The 13149-nt window shown below is 37.7% G+C and overlaps 1 protein-coding gene across 1 annotated transcript; it reads left to right on the top strand.

The window, feature by feature from the left end:
- The first annotated feature begins 1128 nt into the window (after positions 1-1128).
- Positions 1129-11880, top strand: LOC113454838 (uncharacterized). Its single transcript, XM_087923337.1, has 2 exons — positions 1129-1336; positions 10271-11880. Exons 1-2 carry the CDS (start codon positions 1259-1261, stop codon positions 11183-11185), a joined length of 993 nt encoding a protein of 330 aa, XP_087779463.1. The 5' UTR covers positions 1129-1258; the 3' UTR covers positions 11186-11880.
- The last annotated feature ends 1269 nt before the right edge of the window (positions 11881-13149 follow it).

Below are 13149 nucleotides of genomic sequence, written 5' to 3'. Positions count from 1 at the left end.
GAATTAATGGGTGTTTGATTAAAGTAATGAGGTAGCATTGAGAATCTGCAAGGAAAGGGTTTTACTAGCAGCTGTTATTTACTGGGTGGAATTTCTTGCTCTGATTGGTTCTATTACTCCAAATAATGGGCTGTAACATGTTCAAAAGCATGCTGGATTATTGAAAGAGAGCAAAACTCGCTGAATTAAAATACTTTAACTACAATCAATATGTCTCTGAATAAGACTGTTTTCCAACAGTTTCCTAAAGTTCTTCAAGTTGAGTAGTAGTAAAAATACAGTCCAGAAATTTGGGTTAACCAATCCAATCTGTCCTTTACTTTTAAAGTTACTTCTAGCTGCAATATCTTTTTTAAAAAAAACTAAATCTGACAGTCACTCCAGATTGTTAATCGCAGCTATTTTCCTCCTTTGAGTCCCACTTTCAAGGAAAATTCCACTGCAGAAATTGGAGTGATTCTTACCAAGACTAAGCACTGTTACAAGATCTTTCCTTTCTTTTTCACTTCCGTCTCAGCTGCCTTTCTGGCTTCAATTTAGCCATGGTGGCAGTTCTCTTTTTAGTTCGGATGGAGGGGTTTTCTTTGGGTCAGTCGAGGAGACTCTCCTCTCCTCGCAACTACTGAAGCATTCCTCTGCCTTTAGTCCAGGGTGACTTTCAGCTCTCAAGAGCCTCAGGGCTTTCTCCTCCCTCCTTGTTTCTCCCTGCCAGCTGTCTGATGTAGCTCCGGGGAAACTGTGTGGAGGATATTAATGGGAACACGTTGTCTGGCGTGGAAGATACTTCAATGAGCTGTGTGAGGGATTTAAATAAAGGTACGTTGTTTGCACTCTGCTGGCTCCAAGTGATCCAGTTCAAGAGCTCCACCAGTGTGGTTAATAGGGATCAGTGGAAAGAACTTCACTTCTCTGGGGAAGGAGAGGAGGGCTCCGGATTGGCTAGCTGGAGCTCTGCCAGCATTATTAGGGCTCCAGAGCTTCAGAATAATGTAATATTTTGCTTAAAATACAAATTATAGTTCATAAACATCCAATTTAATCATTCGGGAAAAATTGTTTTTTTTAAACAAACACGCCTTTTGATTTCCCTTCCACTATTTAAACAAACAAGCAATCAAACAATTTTCTTTGAAATGCGATATGTGATGTTTCTCAGAAATGTTGTGCAAGCGTTGCCTCAGTTTCTGGGGTTATTGGAAGCCAGCAGGACATGCTGTAGTTCTTCCTAACAACTGGTTTAGAAACAGAAACTGTTCAGATGACATTACTCTTTCTGGAAGGAAGAACCTCAAGTTATTCTTATTCCAAAATATCAAACCACAGTCTCTCTTTTCAGGTAAGTGGCTAAATTTGTGTTGGTTTGGACCAGGGAGCAGAAAAAACTTTCCTAAATCCTTGTATGCAACAGGATAAATTTTAAAGTATGATATAACAACCCAATCTCTAAATGAAATTGGAAAGGAGCCCTGCTAATGAAAACTGTTGAAACATGTTGAAGGAAATAAAGCTTCTTTGTGTTTTTGAATTATCTCCCTCTCCACAAAAGGAGCAGGCAAATGCTTGATAATTCTGATTTTTAGGTAAAAGTTGCTTTTCCAGATTAATAGACAATGTTGATGTGTTAGTGGAAAGCCATTGTGTGTCTATTCCAACTTTTTCTGCTGAACAGATTTGTGTGTGTGTGTGTAAATGCAGGGGGAGAAGTTTTGGAAAATAAAGTTACAGTTAAAAGAAAAGCTTCTGCACCCTAAGAAAAACTTTTAAGGGTCAATAGAATACGTTTTGGGTCTTACGTTTGTAATTTTTGCTTTTGTTAGTTCTGTACTATATATTATAAAAGCTTAAAAATGTATTTGCAATGCTAAATGACATGCAAGGGTTTTGTATGTTTCTTTCATCTGTTAACTATTAAATCTGCCCAACATTTTTCCAAACATTTCACTGCATTTAAGTCTTTTGAGATGTAATTTTTTCTGATATTTAAATATTTGTCTGATATTTCTCAGCTTTTAAAATGCCAGTTCTCTTTAAAACTTTTAATACAGTTTATTTTAAAATGTTCTGTGAGCTATGGTTCCACTCATTGATAATTTGTCTGCCTTGTTTAGTTTTAAGTGCCTATTTCCATAATTTTGTCCAGGAAAAGAGAAGCAGTAGATAATGTATTTTGATGCTCATGCCCAGAGTTGCTCAGAGTGAGATCTTTTCAAACACTAATTGGAAGCATGCATAAATGAGCTGAGTTAATTTCCTATTAAAATAGAAATTTTAAAATAGAACTACCCCATGTTTCATTATTGAAAAAACCTTAAAAAAATAAATAATAATAAGGGGCCAACATGTTCCTCAAAAAATGCAAAGAAAACAACCATGTTCATGACCCTTAGAAAAGAAACAGAGCAAATCAAGGTCTTTATTGGCTAGCTTGAATTGTGAAGATGTCTAGCAGATTTTAAGATTATAAATTCTCACCAACAGTTCTGTATTAGACATATACTGATAGATGCTCTCAGATGCTGAGAGGAGGTAGCATTTTTGGAGGACAGATTTACAATCAGCTAAAAAAAATTGCTCATTGGGAATATGTGGAAATGGACAACAATGCAAGTGTGACTTGCTAGCAGAAAGCCTATAACCAAAAAGAATAACATTAAGAAACAAACAAACAAGCAAACAGTTCTGCATGTTTTGATCATTTGAAAAAAGAAGAAAAATTGGCATATGTGGAAAAAGGAACTCTCCTTCCCCAAATACAATTTACAAGGAAGCCATAGTTTCTTTCTCCAGGGGGTCCCATTAGTGCTAACAAGAGGCAGTGGGACCTCTTTTGACACTAATTCCCCTGCAGATTTTCCCCCAATCAGCTTCTCTGCCCAACCTGATTTCAATAATTTAAAGAGACTTTTAATAATAGTTTTTTAAAATTTGGAAAAGTATTATTATGCAAAGGGAAGCAGTGACCCAAGTTTATTTATACAAATGCACCTGAGGCCTCACAACAGCTTCATAGACCTTCTAAGATAATAAAGATTAAAGACCACGAAGGGTAGGAGAATACAGGTTTATTTGCGCAAAAAGTTCAGAGCATTAACATGGCAAATTCTGAACCCCTGGCTATTCCTGAGGGGTTACTTTTATGCAGCTCCCAGTCTCAGCGTACTACAAAAGGGGGAAGTAAGTCTAATTAGCCATTTTGCACAATTCAGCATATAAATACTTATCTTACACCATCTGTTATTTTCCATACCCACCCTTGCCACCCTTGCCATTTAGCTGTTTACAGGAACATATCTAGTTCATAGGTCATTAATCTTAGACTTAGATTCAGCAACCTTTTTCAGCAATCTTTCACAATATCATATTAAGCAACTTCTATAATATTTGTGATATAAGCTAAGAAACTTGTGCTAATTATAAGAATACTTTTCTGGTAACTTTCCATTCTGCTTCATAACCATCACAGATATGTAAAAGGTGTGTCGGGCTAGTTTTTTAATAAAAAAGAAGGACTAGGGGAGACATGATAGCAGTGTTCCAATATCTCAGGGGCTGCCATAAAGAAGAGGGAGTCAAGCTATTCTCCAAAGCACCTGAGGGCAGGACAAGAAGCAATGGGTGGAAACCAGTGGTGGGATTCAAATATTTTTACTACCGGTTCTGTGGGTGTGGCTTGGTGGGCATGGCAGGAGAAGGATACTATAAAATCTCCCATCAGAGGTGGGATTTGCCGGTTCTCCAAACTACTCAAAATTTCCGCTACCGGTTTTCTAGAACTGGTCAGAACCTGCTGAATACCACCTCTGGTGGAAACTAATCAATGAGAGAAGCAACATAGAATTAAGGAGAAATTTCCTGACAGTCAGAACAATTAATCAGTGGAACAACTTGCTAGTCTAGTCTAGTCTAGTCTAGTCTAGTCTAGTCTAGTCTAGTCTAGTCTAGTCTAGTCTATTATTTCTATTCTAAATTCTATTCTATTTGACCTGTTCTATTCTAAATTCTATTCTATTCTATTTGATTCTAAATTCTTTCTATTCTATTTGATTCTGTTCGATTCTATTTGATTCTACTCTACTCGATTCGGTTCTATTTGATTCTAAATTCATTCTATTCTATTCTAGATAAGGACCAAAATAAAAAGGTAAGGGCCAGAGCTCAGAGATAGGTTTGTAAAAAAAACCCTGTTCCTTCAGAGCTGAAGAAGCTTCTTGGATGAGAAGTCAAATGTCTTCAAAGAAAAAAACAGAAAGTTTAGTTGACTCTTGAAAAAGCATCTCTGAGTGTTCCTTTTATCAGCATTCTCCTTTGAAAATGTCTTTCCTGTCCAAAAATCATTGGGATCGGGGTTGCTAACTAGAATAGAATAGAATGGAAGGGAAGGGAAGGGAAGGGAATAGGAATAGGAATAGAATGGAATGGAATAGAATGGAATGGAATGGAATACAATGGAATAGAATGGAATAGAAAGGAATAGGAATAGAATGGAATGGAATGGAATAGAAAGGAATAGTAATAGAATGGAATGAAATGGAAGGGAATGGAATGGAATGGAATGGAATAGAATGGAGTGGAATAGAATGGAATGGAATAGAATAGGAATAGGAATGGAATGGAAAAGAAAAGGAAAAGGAATGGAATGGAATGGAATGGAATGGAATAGAAAGGAATGGGAATAGGAATGGAATAGAATGGAATAGAATGGAATAGGAATAGAAAGGAATAGGAATAGAATGGAATGGAATAGAATAGAAAGGAATAGGAATGGAATAGAAAGGAATAGGAATAGAATGGAATAGGAATGGAATGGAATGGAACAGAAAGGAATAGGAATAGGAATAGGAATGGAATGGAATGGAATAGAAAGGAATAGGGAATAGGAATAGGAATAGGAAATGGAATGGAATGGAATAGAAAGGAATAGGAATAGAATGGAATGGAATGGAATAGAAAGGAATAGGAATAGAATGGAATGGAATAGAATAGAATAGGAATAGGAAATGGAATGGAATGGAATATAAAGGAATAGGAATAGAATGGAATGGAACGGAATAGAAAGGAATAGGAATGGAATGGAATAGAAAGGAATAGGAATAGAATGGAATGGAATGGAATAGAAAGGAATAGGAATGGAATGGAATAGGAATGGAATGGAATAGAAAGGAATAGGAATAGGAATAGAATGGAATAGGAATGGAATGGAATGGAATGGAATAGAAAGGAATAGGAATAGGAAATGGAATGGAATGGAATGGAATAGAAAGGAATAGGAATAGAATGGAATAGAAAGGAATAGGAATAGGAATGGAATGGAATGGAATAGAATGGAATAGGAATAGAATGGAATGGAATAGAAAGGAATAGGAATAGGAATGGAATGGAATGGAATGGAATAGAATGGAGTGGAATAGAAAGGAATAGGAATAGAATAGAATAGAAAGGAATAGGAATAGGAATGAACGGAATAGAAAGGAATAGGAATAGGAATGAATGGAATAGAAATGAATAGGAATAGGAAATGGAATGGAATGGAATCGAAAGGAATAGGAATAGAATGGAATGGAATGGAATAGAAAGGAATAGGAATGGAATGGAATGGAATAGAAAGGAATAGGAATAGGAAATGGAATGGAATAGAAAGGAATAGGAATGGAATGGAATAGAAAGGAATAGGAATAGGAATAGAATGGAATAGGAATGGAATGGAATGGAACAGAAAGGAATAGGAATAGGAAAGGAACGGAATGGAATAGAAAGGAATAGGAATAGGAATAGGAAATGGAATGGAATGGAATGGAATGGAATAGAAAGGAATAGGAATAGAATGGAATAGAAAGGAATAGGAATGGAATGGAATGGAATAGAAAGGAATAGGCATGGAATGGAATGGAATAAAATAGAAAGAAATAGTAATAGGAATGGAATGGAATGGAATGGAATGGAATGGAATGGAATAGAATAGAATAGAATAGAATAGAATAGAATAGAATAGAATAGAATAGAATAGAATAGAATAGAATAGAATAGAATAGAATAGAGCCGAGCAGAGCAGAGCAGAATAGAATTCAATTCTTTATTGGCCAAGTGTGATTGAACACACAAGACCTGGGCAAAAGTAACTAATGGGCAGATATAATAAAAACTCAACAAGGTGGGGATGATCTGATGGTTGTGGCCACTATCTTGATTTGATTAATTCCAAGTTTCCAACCCCCCCACCCCATGGATATTGCTGGTCTTGGGTACTTTGAACAGGGTTATGTAAAAATAACAAAATCTTTCTTATAGTGCAAAGCTGAAGGATCCATGGAGAGTTCCTTCACCATCTTGTGGTGAAAAGTTGAACTTCATTTGCAACATCTTAAAATCACTTTGTTTGTGTTCGCAGTAGCACTTAGAGTTATATACCGCTTCACAGGGCTTTACACCCCTTTCCTAAGTGGTTAGAAGAGAACCTTAGCAAACATCAGTCATGTTCCTCTTCCAATTCATAAATGATACCATGGGACAGAAGCTTATTAAACGCCTGAGTAACTTTGCCATCCTTCACGTTGCTTTTAGCTTTCACACAAATAGAAAAACACCTATGTAAATTAGGCTGTCAAGGTTCCGACTAATGAACCCAAGCAAATCAGGACTCTGAAACTCCCATCTTCTTCAAAGCACCGATTTATTCATTACATCCATTTGACATAGATGAGCATAAAAACAGCTCTGGCTAACTCCCACTCTTTTGCATTGTTAAACGTTAAGCATCCCCCATCCCTCCTATGTCATAGGTCATGTGAAGAGAGTTAACCTGGAAATAGGGAGAAACTTTCTGACAGCAAGAACAATCAACCAATGGAACAGCTTTGTCTTCAGAAGCTGTGGGATCTTCATTACTGGAAGCTTTCAAGAAGAGATTGGACTGCCATTTGTCAGAAATAGTGTAGGGTCTCCCGCTTGGGCGGGGGGTTTGGACTAGATGATCTACAAGGTCCCTTCCAAATCTGATTATCTGCTATCTGTTAATGTTGTCTAGTTGGGTGCTCTGTCATTTCCTTGACAACTGGGTTCAGTCTCTGGGCATCAGCCATTGGGATGACCTTGGTTCCCAGGAGATAGCACCTTGTTTTGACAAGAGCACATTCCAAGCCTCTCCCTTTCCCCCCCTCCTGCCTACCTGAGCTGTGTGGCAACTTCGGAAACATAAAGATGTGTTATGTCTCACCTGTACAAAGTCCAAATTTCCAACTAAAACACAAATAAGCAGGCAAGTCCGGTAATTACAGGGTTAAATTCCCTAAGCCGAAAACATTCTTGGCAGTCTCACTCAAGCTGTCTGCCAAGTCCGATAAGGAAGCAGGAACATAAATCACAAGCTGATGCCACACACAGGATAATTCTGAAGCTTCTCTCACTAAATAACACGTTGTCCCGAACAAGTTCTCAGAGCGAACACACCCACTTTTATTCCCTGTGGGGCGTGTCAGTTCCTCATCTCAGTCTCTGATTCATCCTTTCTTTCTGCGTTGCAACTCGCACTTTTTTCTGTGCCGTTGCCTCGCATCAAGCCAGCATTCCTCGGCTTGATCTTCAGCCAGAGACTCCGATATGCTCTCCTAATTATCTGCCGACACCTGAGGCACAATCAGGGAGGAAGGTCTTGCTGAAGAGGAAAGTCCTGGGGAGGAAGGCAATTCCAAATCCCCTAACAAAGCAGGCTCAAACCTCAGAGCCAAATCCTCCTCTTCCTCATTATCCAAGTCTTTGTTCTCTAGCAAAGCAGGCTCAAACCTCCGAGCCACAACAAAGATGGCTGCAATTGGTCTGATCTATTTCAAAGTTGACATAAGCCTTTGAATTCCTCAGGAAACAAATTAGAATCATGTTGCTAACAAATTATATGATGTTCTTATGAACAACCTCTACATGGAACACTTTGAAACACAAGCTCTAGAAAAATACGACCACAAACCCAAACTCTGGCTCAGATACGTAGATGGCACCTTCATAATCTGGCCACATGGGAAAGAAAAACTGAACAACTTCCTCACACACCTCAACAGCCTACACCCCAAAATACAATTCACCATGGAAACAGAAGCCAACAATCAACTTCCCTTCCTAGATGTCTTCCTAGATGTACAAAAGATCCAATGGCTCCCTAAGACACACCATCTACCAGAAGAAAACACATACAAACCGCTATCTACATGCACTCTCACACCACCACCCAGCACAGATCAATTCCGTAGCCAAGACACTCATCTCCAGAACAAAATGCTTAGCTGATGAACAACACCAAAAAACCGAACTACACACTCTCACCAACGTACTTACAGCCAATGGATTCCAAAGAAAGAAGATTACCCACCTAATCCAAAAAGAAACCCCAACCAAAATCCAAGACAGAGAACAAGAAAACGGCAAAGCCCTCCTCCCATATATAAAAGGCACTACAGACAAAATCAGCAAGATCCTCCAAAAACACAACATTAAAACAGCATTCTGCACAAACAGAAAAATATCCACCATCCTAAGAAACCCCAAAGACAAAATCGAATTAGAAAACCAAGGAGTATACGAAATCCCCTGCACTGCCTGCCCTACCACATACATTGGACAAACTAACAGAAGAATAAGTGCACGCATTGAAGAACATAAGAACTCAATCAAAAAAGAAGAAACAACCTCTTCCCTGGTCCAACACCTCAAAGCCACAGGACATGAAATTGACTTTAAAAATACCAGAACTATCGCCAAAACCGAACACTTCAACAGCAGAATAATCAGAGAAGCCATAGAGATAGAAAAACGCCCACACAGCATGAACAAACGAGATGACACCTCCCACCTTCCAGCCATTTGGAAACCCACCCTCATGAACAGACGAGTACCTAACATGAAGAATGACACCAGACCCACACCCATGAGAGCCACACAAGATGCCACCACCAACTCACAGCTCACCAACTCAAATCCCCCAGCAACTAAGACTAAGCTGAGCACAACCAAGCCCCCACCTGAACAGAACACGCCTCCAACCAATCAGAACACGCCAACCCCCAACCAATCAGAACACAGCCAAACCCCTACCAATGAGACACACGCCACCCAATCAGAACACAGCCAAGCCCCCACCCAATCAAGTCCCACCTCCACTAGCAGTTAAAAGGAAAAAGCAGCTGCAATCTCACATCACTCTGAGAAGCAAGAGCCGAAGACAGAAGCCTGAAGATGATGAATGAGACTTCATCGAAACGTTGCCTAGATACTTCGAATCTTACGCGGAAGAAAACCTGAACAACCAAAGATCCACATACAAATACCCGCGAGAACCTCAGAAAACAAATATATATATATATATTATCCTCAAAGATAAAATGCTTAAGAGAAAAATTTAAAAAATAGATTAACACACCTCCAACACTAATAACAAGAAAAAGGAAAGAAAAAGAGAGAGGAATCTTGTGTACAAAAAAGAAAGAAAAAGAAAAAGAAAGAAAAAACTCCAAATGCCAATAAGCATATTATTATTATGCTTTTTCTCGTTTACATATCTCAATCTCATCTTTAACAACACTGTGGCATTGTTGTTACATATACAGATCTCCATATATTTATATTCATTTACATTCATTTTTCTTATCTCTACTATTCTTATTCCTACTATTCAACCATTCAAACCAATTGTCCCAGACCGCATAGTCAGTGGTGGGATTCAAATAATTTAAGAACCGGTTCTCTGCCCTAATGATTTCGTCCAACAACTAGTTCACCAAACTGCTCAGATAGTTTTTTATTTTATTTTATTTTATTTGGTTTGTCAATTGCTTACAGGGTAATAGGTATAAGTAAAAACATAGTTATGAATACATGGATACATATAAAAAAAATAAAAGGAACAATAGGACAGGGACGGTAGGCACATTGGTGTGCTTATGCACGCCCCCTACAGACCTCTTAGGAAAGGGGTGAGGTCAATAGTAGACAGTCTAAGGTTAAAGTTTTTGGGGTTTGGGGAAGAAACCAGAGAGTCAGGTAGAATATTCCACACATTGATTACTCTGTTGCTGAAGTCGTAACAGAGTTAACAACATAGTTAACAACCGGTTCTCCCGAAGTAGTTGCCAACTGACTGAATCCCACCACTGTGCATAGTACTCTGACTCTTCTTTGCCTTCTAGCTCTAGAGTGAGTTTGTCCATTTCAGTGCATTCTAATATTCCTATGTGAATCCTGAAACTATTTTATTTCATATAGCAATAATTTGTACCTATATTTTCAGGTCTTGGAAACTGGCTGTGTAAAACTGCTTATAAAGACTGTGACAGGAGGAGAGAAGAGCTGCAGATCCACATATAACATGGTGCTAAAGGAATCGCCCACAACAAGGATCATGGGTTACTCATCTTTTGAATGTATAAAGAATCCTTGGATTGATGACAATCTGAAGTTCATTTCAAATGAACATGAAGTTAACATTCCACTAATTTCAAAAGACCCAGATTCTCTTTCCAATCTAAATCAATTAGAAGAAGATGACAATGCTTCTTCAGGAACTGATGATTCCTACTATTCCTGCAATCTAACCATTCCATCTAAAAAAGACAAACAAGTTTTTTTCAACATTCTGAAACATTTCCTTGAAGATCAGAGCATCTTACAAGAAGGCAATGAGGAAGAACGTTGGTGTGACAAAAGCAAACTGAAGTTAAAATATATGGGAAGAAAGTGCAACGCACTCATTCTGGATGGAGATGGAAATGAATTATGGGAGGGAATAATAGAAACAAAACATATTTACCTCAACTGGAGGGGTGATGAGGTAGAACCTCTAAGCTTAGAGAATCTCCAAAGTGTGCAGAATAAATTAAAATTCCTTGGAATTCAAAACAAGAAAGTGTGTGATTGCTTCTCGCTGGCTAGAGCCCAACTTATGGAAGAGCCAAACTGGGTGCAGAAGAATATGAAACTGAAAATAATTTGCTGTGACGTTATTCTGACCTTTGGTAAAGGAAAGAACTTGGCCACGGTTCTTTATGATGACATCAAGAAAATACCAAAGTACAATATGAAAATGGCACATTGGTATACCAAGTTGTACAGGTCCCTCATGTTTCCTTCTGATTGGTTAAGGTCAGCCTTCAAGATCTTCTGCTTTGTATCTTTTCTACTGCCTTGCATCTTTTGGCTGTCATAAGTAACGGGAGAGGAGGGGGGAATGGTCTGGGAAGAGAGCTGGAGGTGTTACATTGTTGTGTTGTGTAAATGAGGAGTGGGGGGGAGTATAAATTCCTGCTTTTAGGTTTCTATTTCTTGCTTAGCTTTCTTTTCTCTGCGCAGCTGCAAACCTTTATCAAAATATGCCAAGGTCAAAGGATAGAGGCCTCATCACCACCTGAAGATGTCCACATGATCATATTCACAACTTTTAATTGGAAGAATCTTTTGAACTATGGGGGGTGGGAACAACTTCATCACTTTGTATATGTGATCTGCGCACCTAAATTCTCAGATTCAGAATCCTACTTGATGCTACCAATTTATTTTTCAGTAAAAGAATTCTTTTCTCTAATCTATGGAGTCTAAGTACTTCTTTCTTGGATTTTGAATGGAGCACAGACTGACAGTTGGTCACATTTTTTAGAAGCAGTTCTATATTTTTTTCTCATATTGGATCTTTCTTACAATCTGTTTACCAATTTCTATCACTGTGCAGTAAATACAAACAGCTGTGACCAGTATTTCTATGTGTTTCTAGTTCAAATTAACAAGAGGATGGTTCTTTTGTGTTAGCCGTTTTCTGAAAATCCTTTAACTTTCTGCAATATTATTTGTACCTGCTATCACAAAAAGGATATTCCCATTTGCTCTTAAATACTTGGTTTTTGTTTTTTTATAAGCAAATTGAAGAATTGAGTAGGAGGAATTGAACTCTGCAGGCACCACAGCAGCTGTTTCTTCTAACAGAAGTAGCTATGTTGATAACTTTTCAATGATGAGTTGACGACTACAGATCTACAGAAAAACAGGGTTGGAAGGGACCTTGAAGATCATCTAGGCCAACCCCTGCTCAAGAAGGGGATCCTATACAATTTGAGAAGTGGCTGTCCAGTCTCCTCTTCAAAGCCTCCAATGATGGAGCATCCACAACTTCTGAAGGCAAGCTGTTCTATCTATTAATTGTTCTCACTGTTAATAAATTTTCCTGAGTTCTAGGTTGCTTTTCTCCTTACCTAATTTCCATCCATTGTTTCTAAGAAATGAGTGGCAATCTCTGAACTAGGAGAAAGGCCACAATTCTTGGCATCTCACACAGCTACTTGAAAGCTTGTATCAGATTTGTAAAGGTTTCTGTAATGCCCATGCAAATGATGCTAAATAGTACATCCATTGTAAAACTAGTAAGAAATGATTTTGTTAGCTCCTATTGTCCAGTTTTGGGCAAGGAATCTTTTGATGTCTATTTCCCATACTTAATATGAGGGGAAGGGAAGTGTGGCACAAGTGTATATGCCATCTTACATATATGAGCATAGCTGGGAATTGACTTCTTTTTATTGTTTTCAAACTTGTTAGAATTATTTGAGGGATAACATTGCAGCTTTTGTTTATTTCCTGCCTCAAAATAGTGGGAAAGTATAATATGGATTTTCAACAAGAAAAGGACTAGATTCCATCAAAGTTGTTTTGGGAGCATCCAGACTTTGACACCATACCTGTCCTGTTCTGAACAACTTTCTATCTTCCAGGTGTAAGTCTGGGACCCTGTAATACTTTTTGTGCATTTCTTTGATTTTAAATGTATATTATCACACACATAATTATTTAAGCAATGCCCTATTACATTGTGAAATGATAATTTGCATACCAGATTCTTCTTATAAAAGGAAGAGTCTTCATGCTTTTACCAATTTAAGATTCTTGTACCTTAACATAACATCATTTGCAAAATGTTGCTTTTGCATTTTTAAGATTTTACCATAATTATTTTCACTATTGTCGGTAACATTACAATTTTTGATAATGTTTTATTAAAAAAAGCTGTAGTCACATATTTTGTAGATTGTGAGTTACGTATATTACATGTTTTATTTTTTTTTGCATAAGACATATTTTAATGGATGTTATGTATGCTCATTATTTAATTGAAATGTTAATTAA

This window comes from Pseudonaja textilis, chromosome 2 (genome assembly GCF_049901715.1).
Source record: "Pseudonaja textilis isolate UNSWEBS1 chromosome 2, rPseTex1.2, whole genome shotgun sequence".
NCBI classification, from domain to species: domain Eukaryota; kingdom Metazoa; phylum Chordata; class Lepidosauria; order Squamata; family Elapidae; genus Pseudonaja; species Pseudonaja textilis.
The sequence above is the reverse complement of the archived record's forward strand: the minus strand, read 5'-3'. Positions and strand labels throughout refer to the sequence as shown.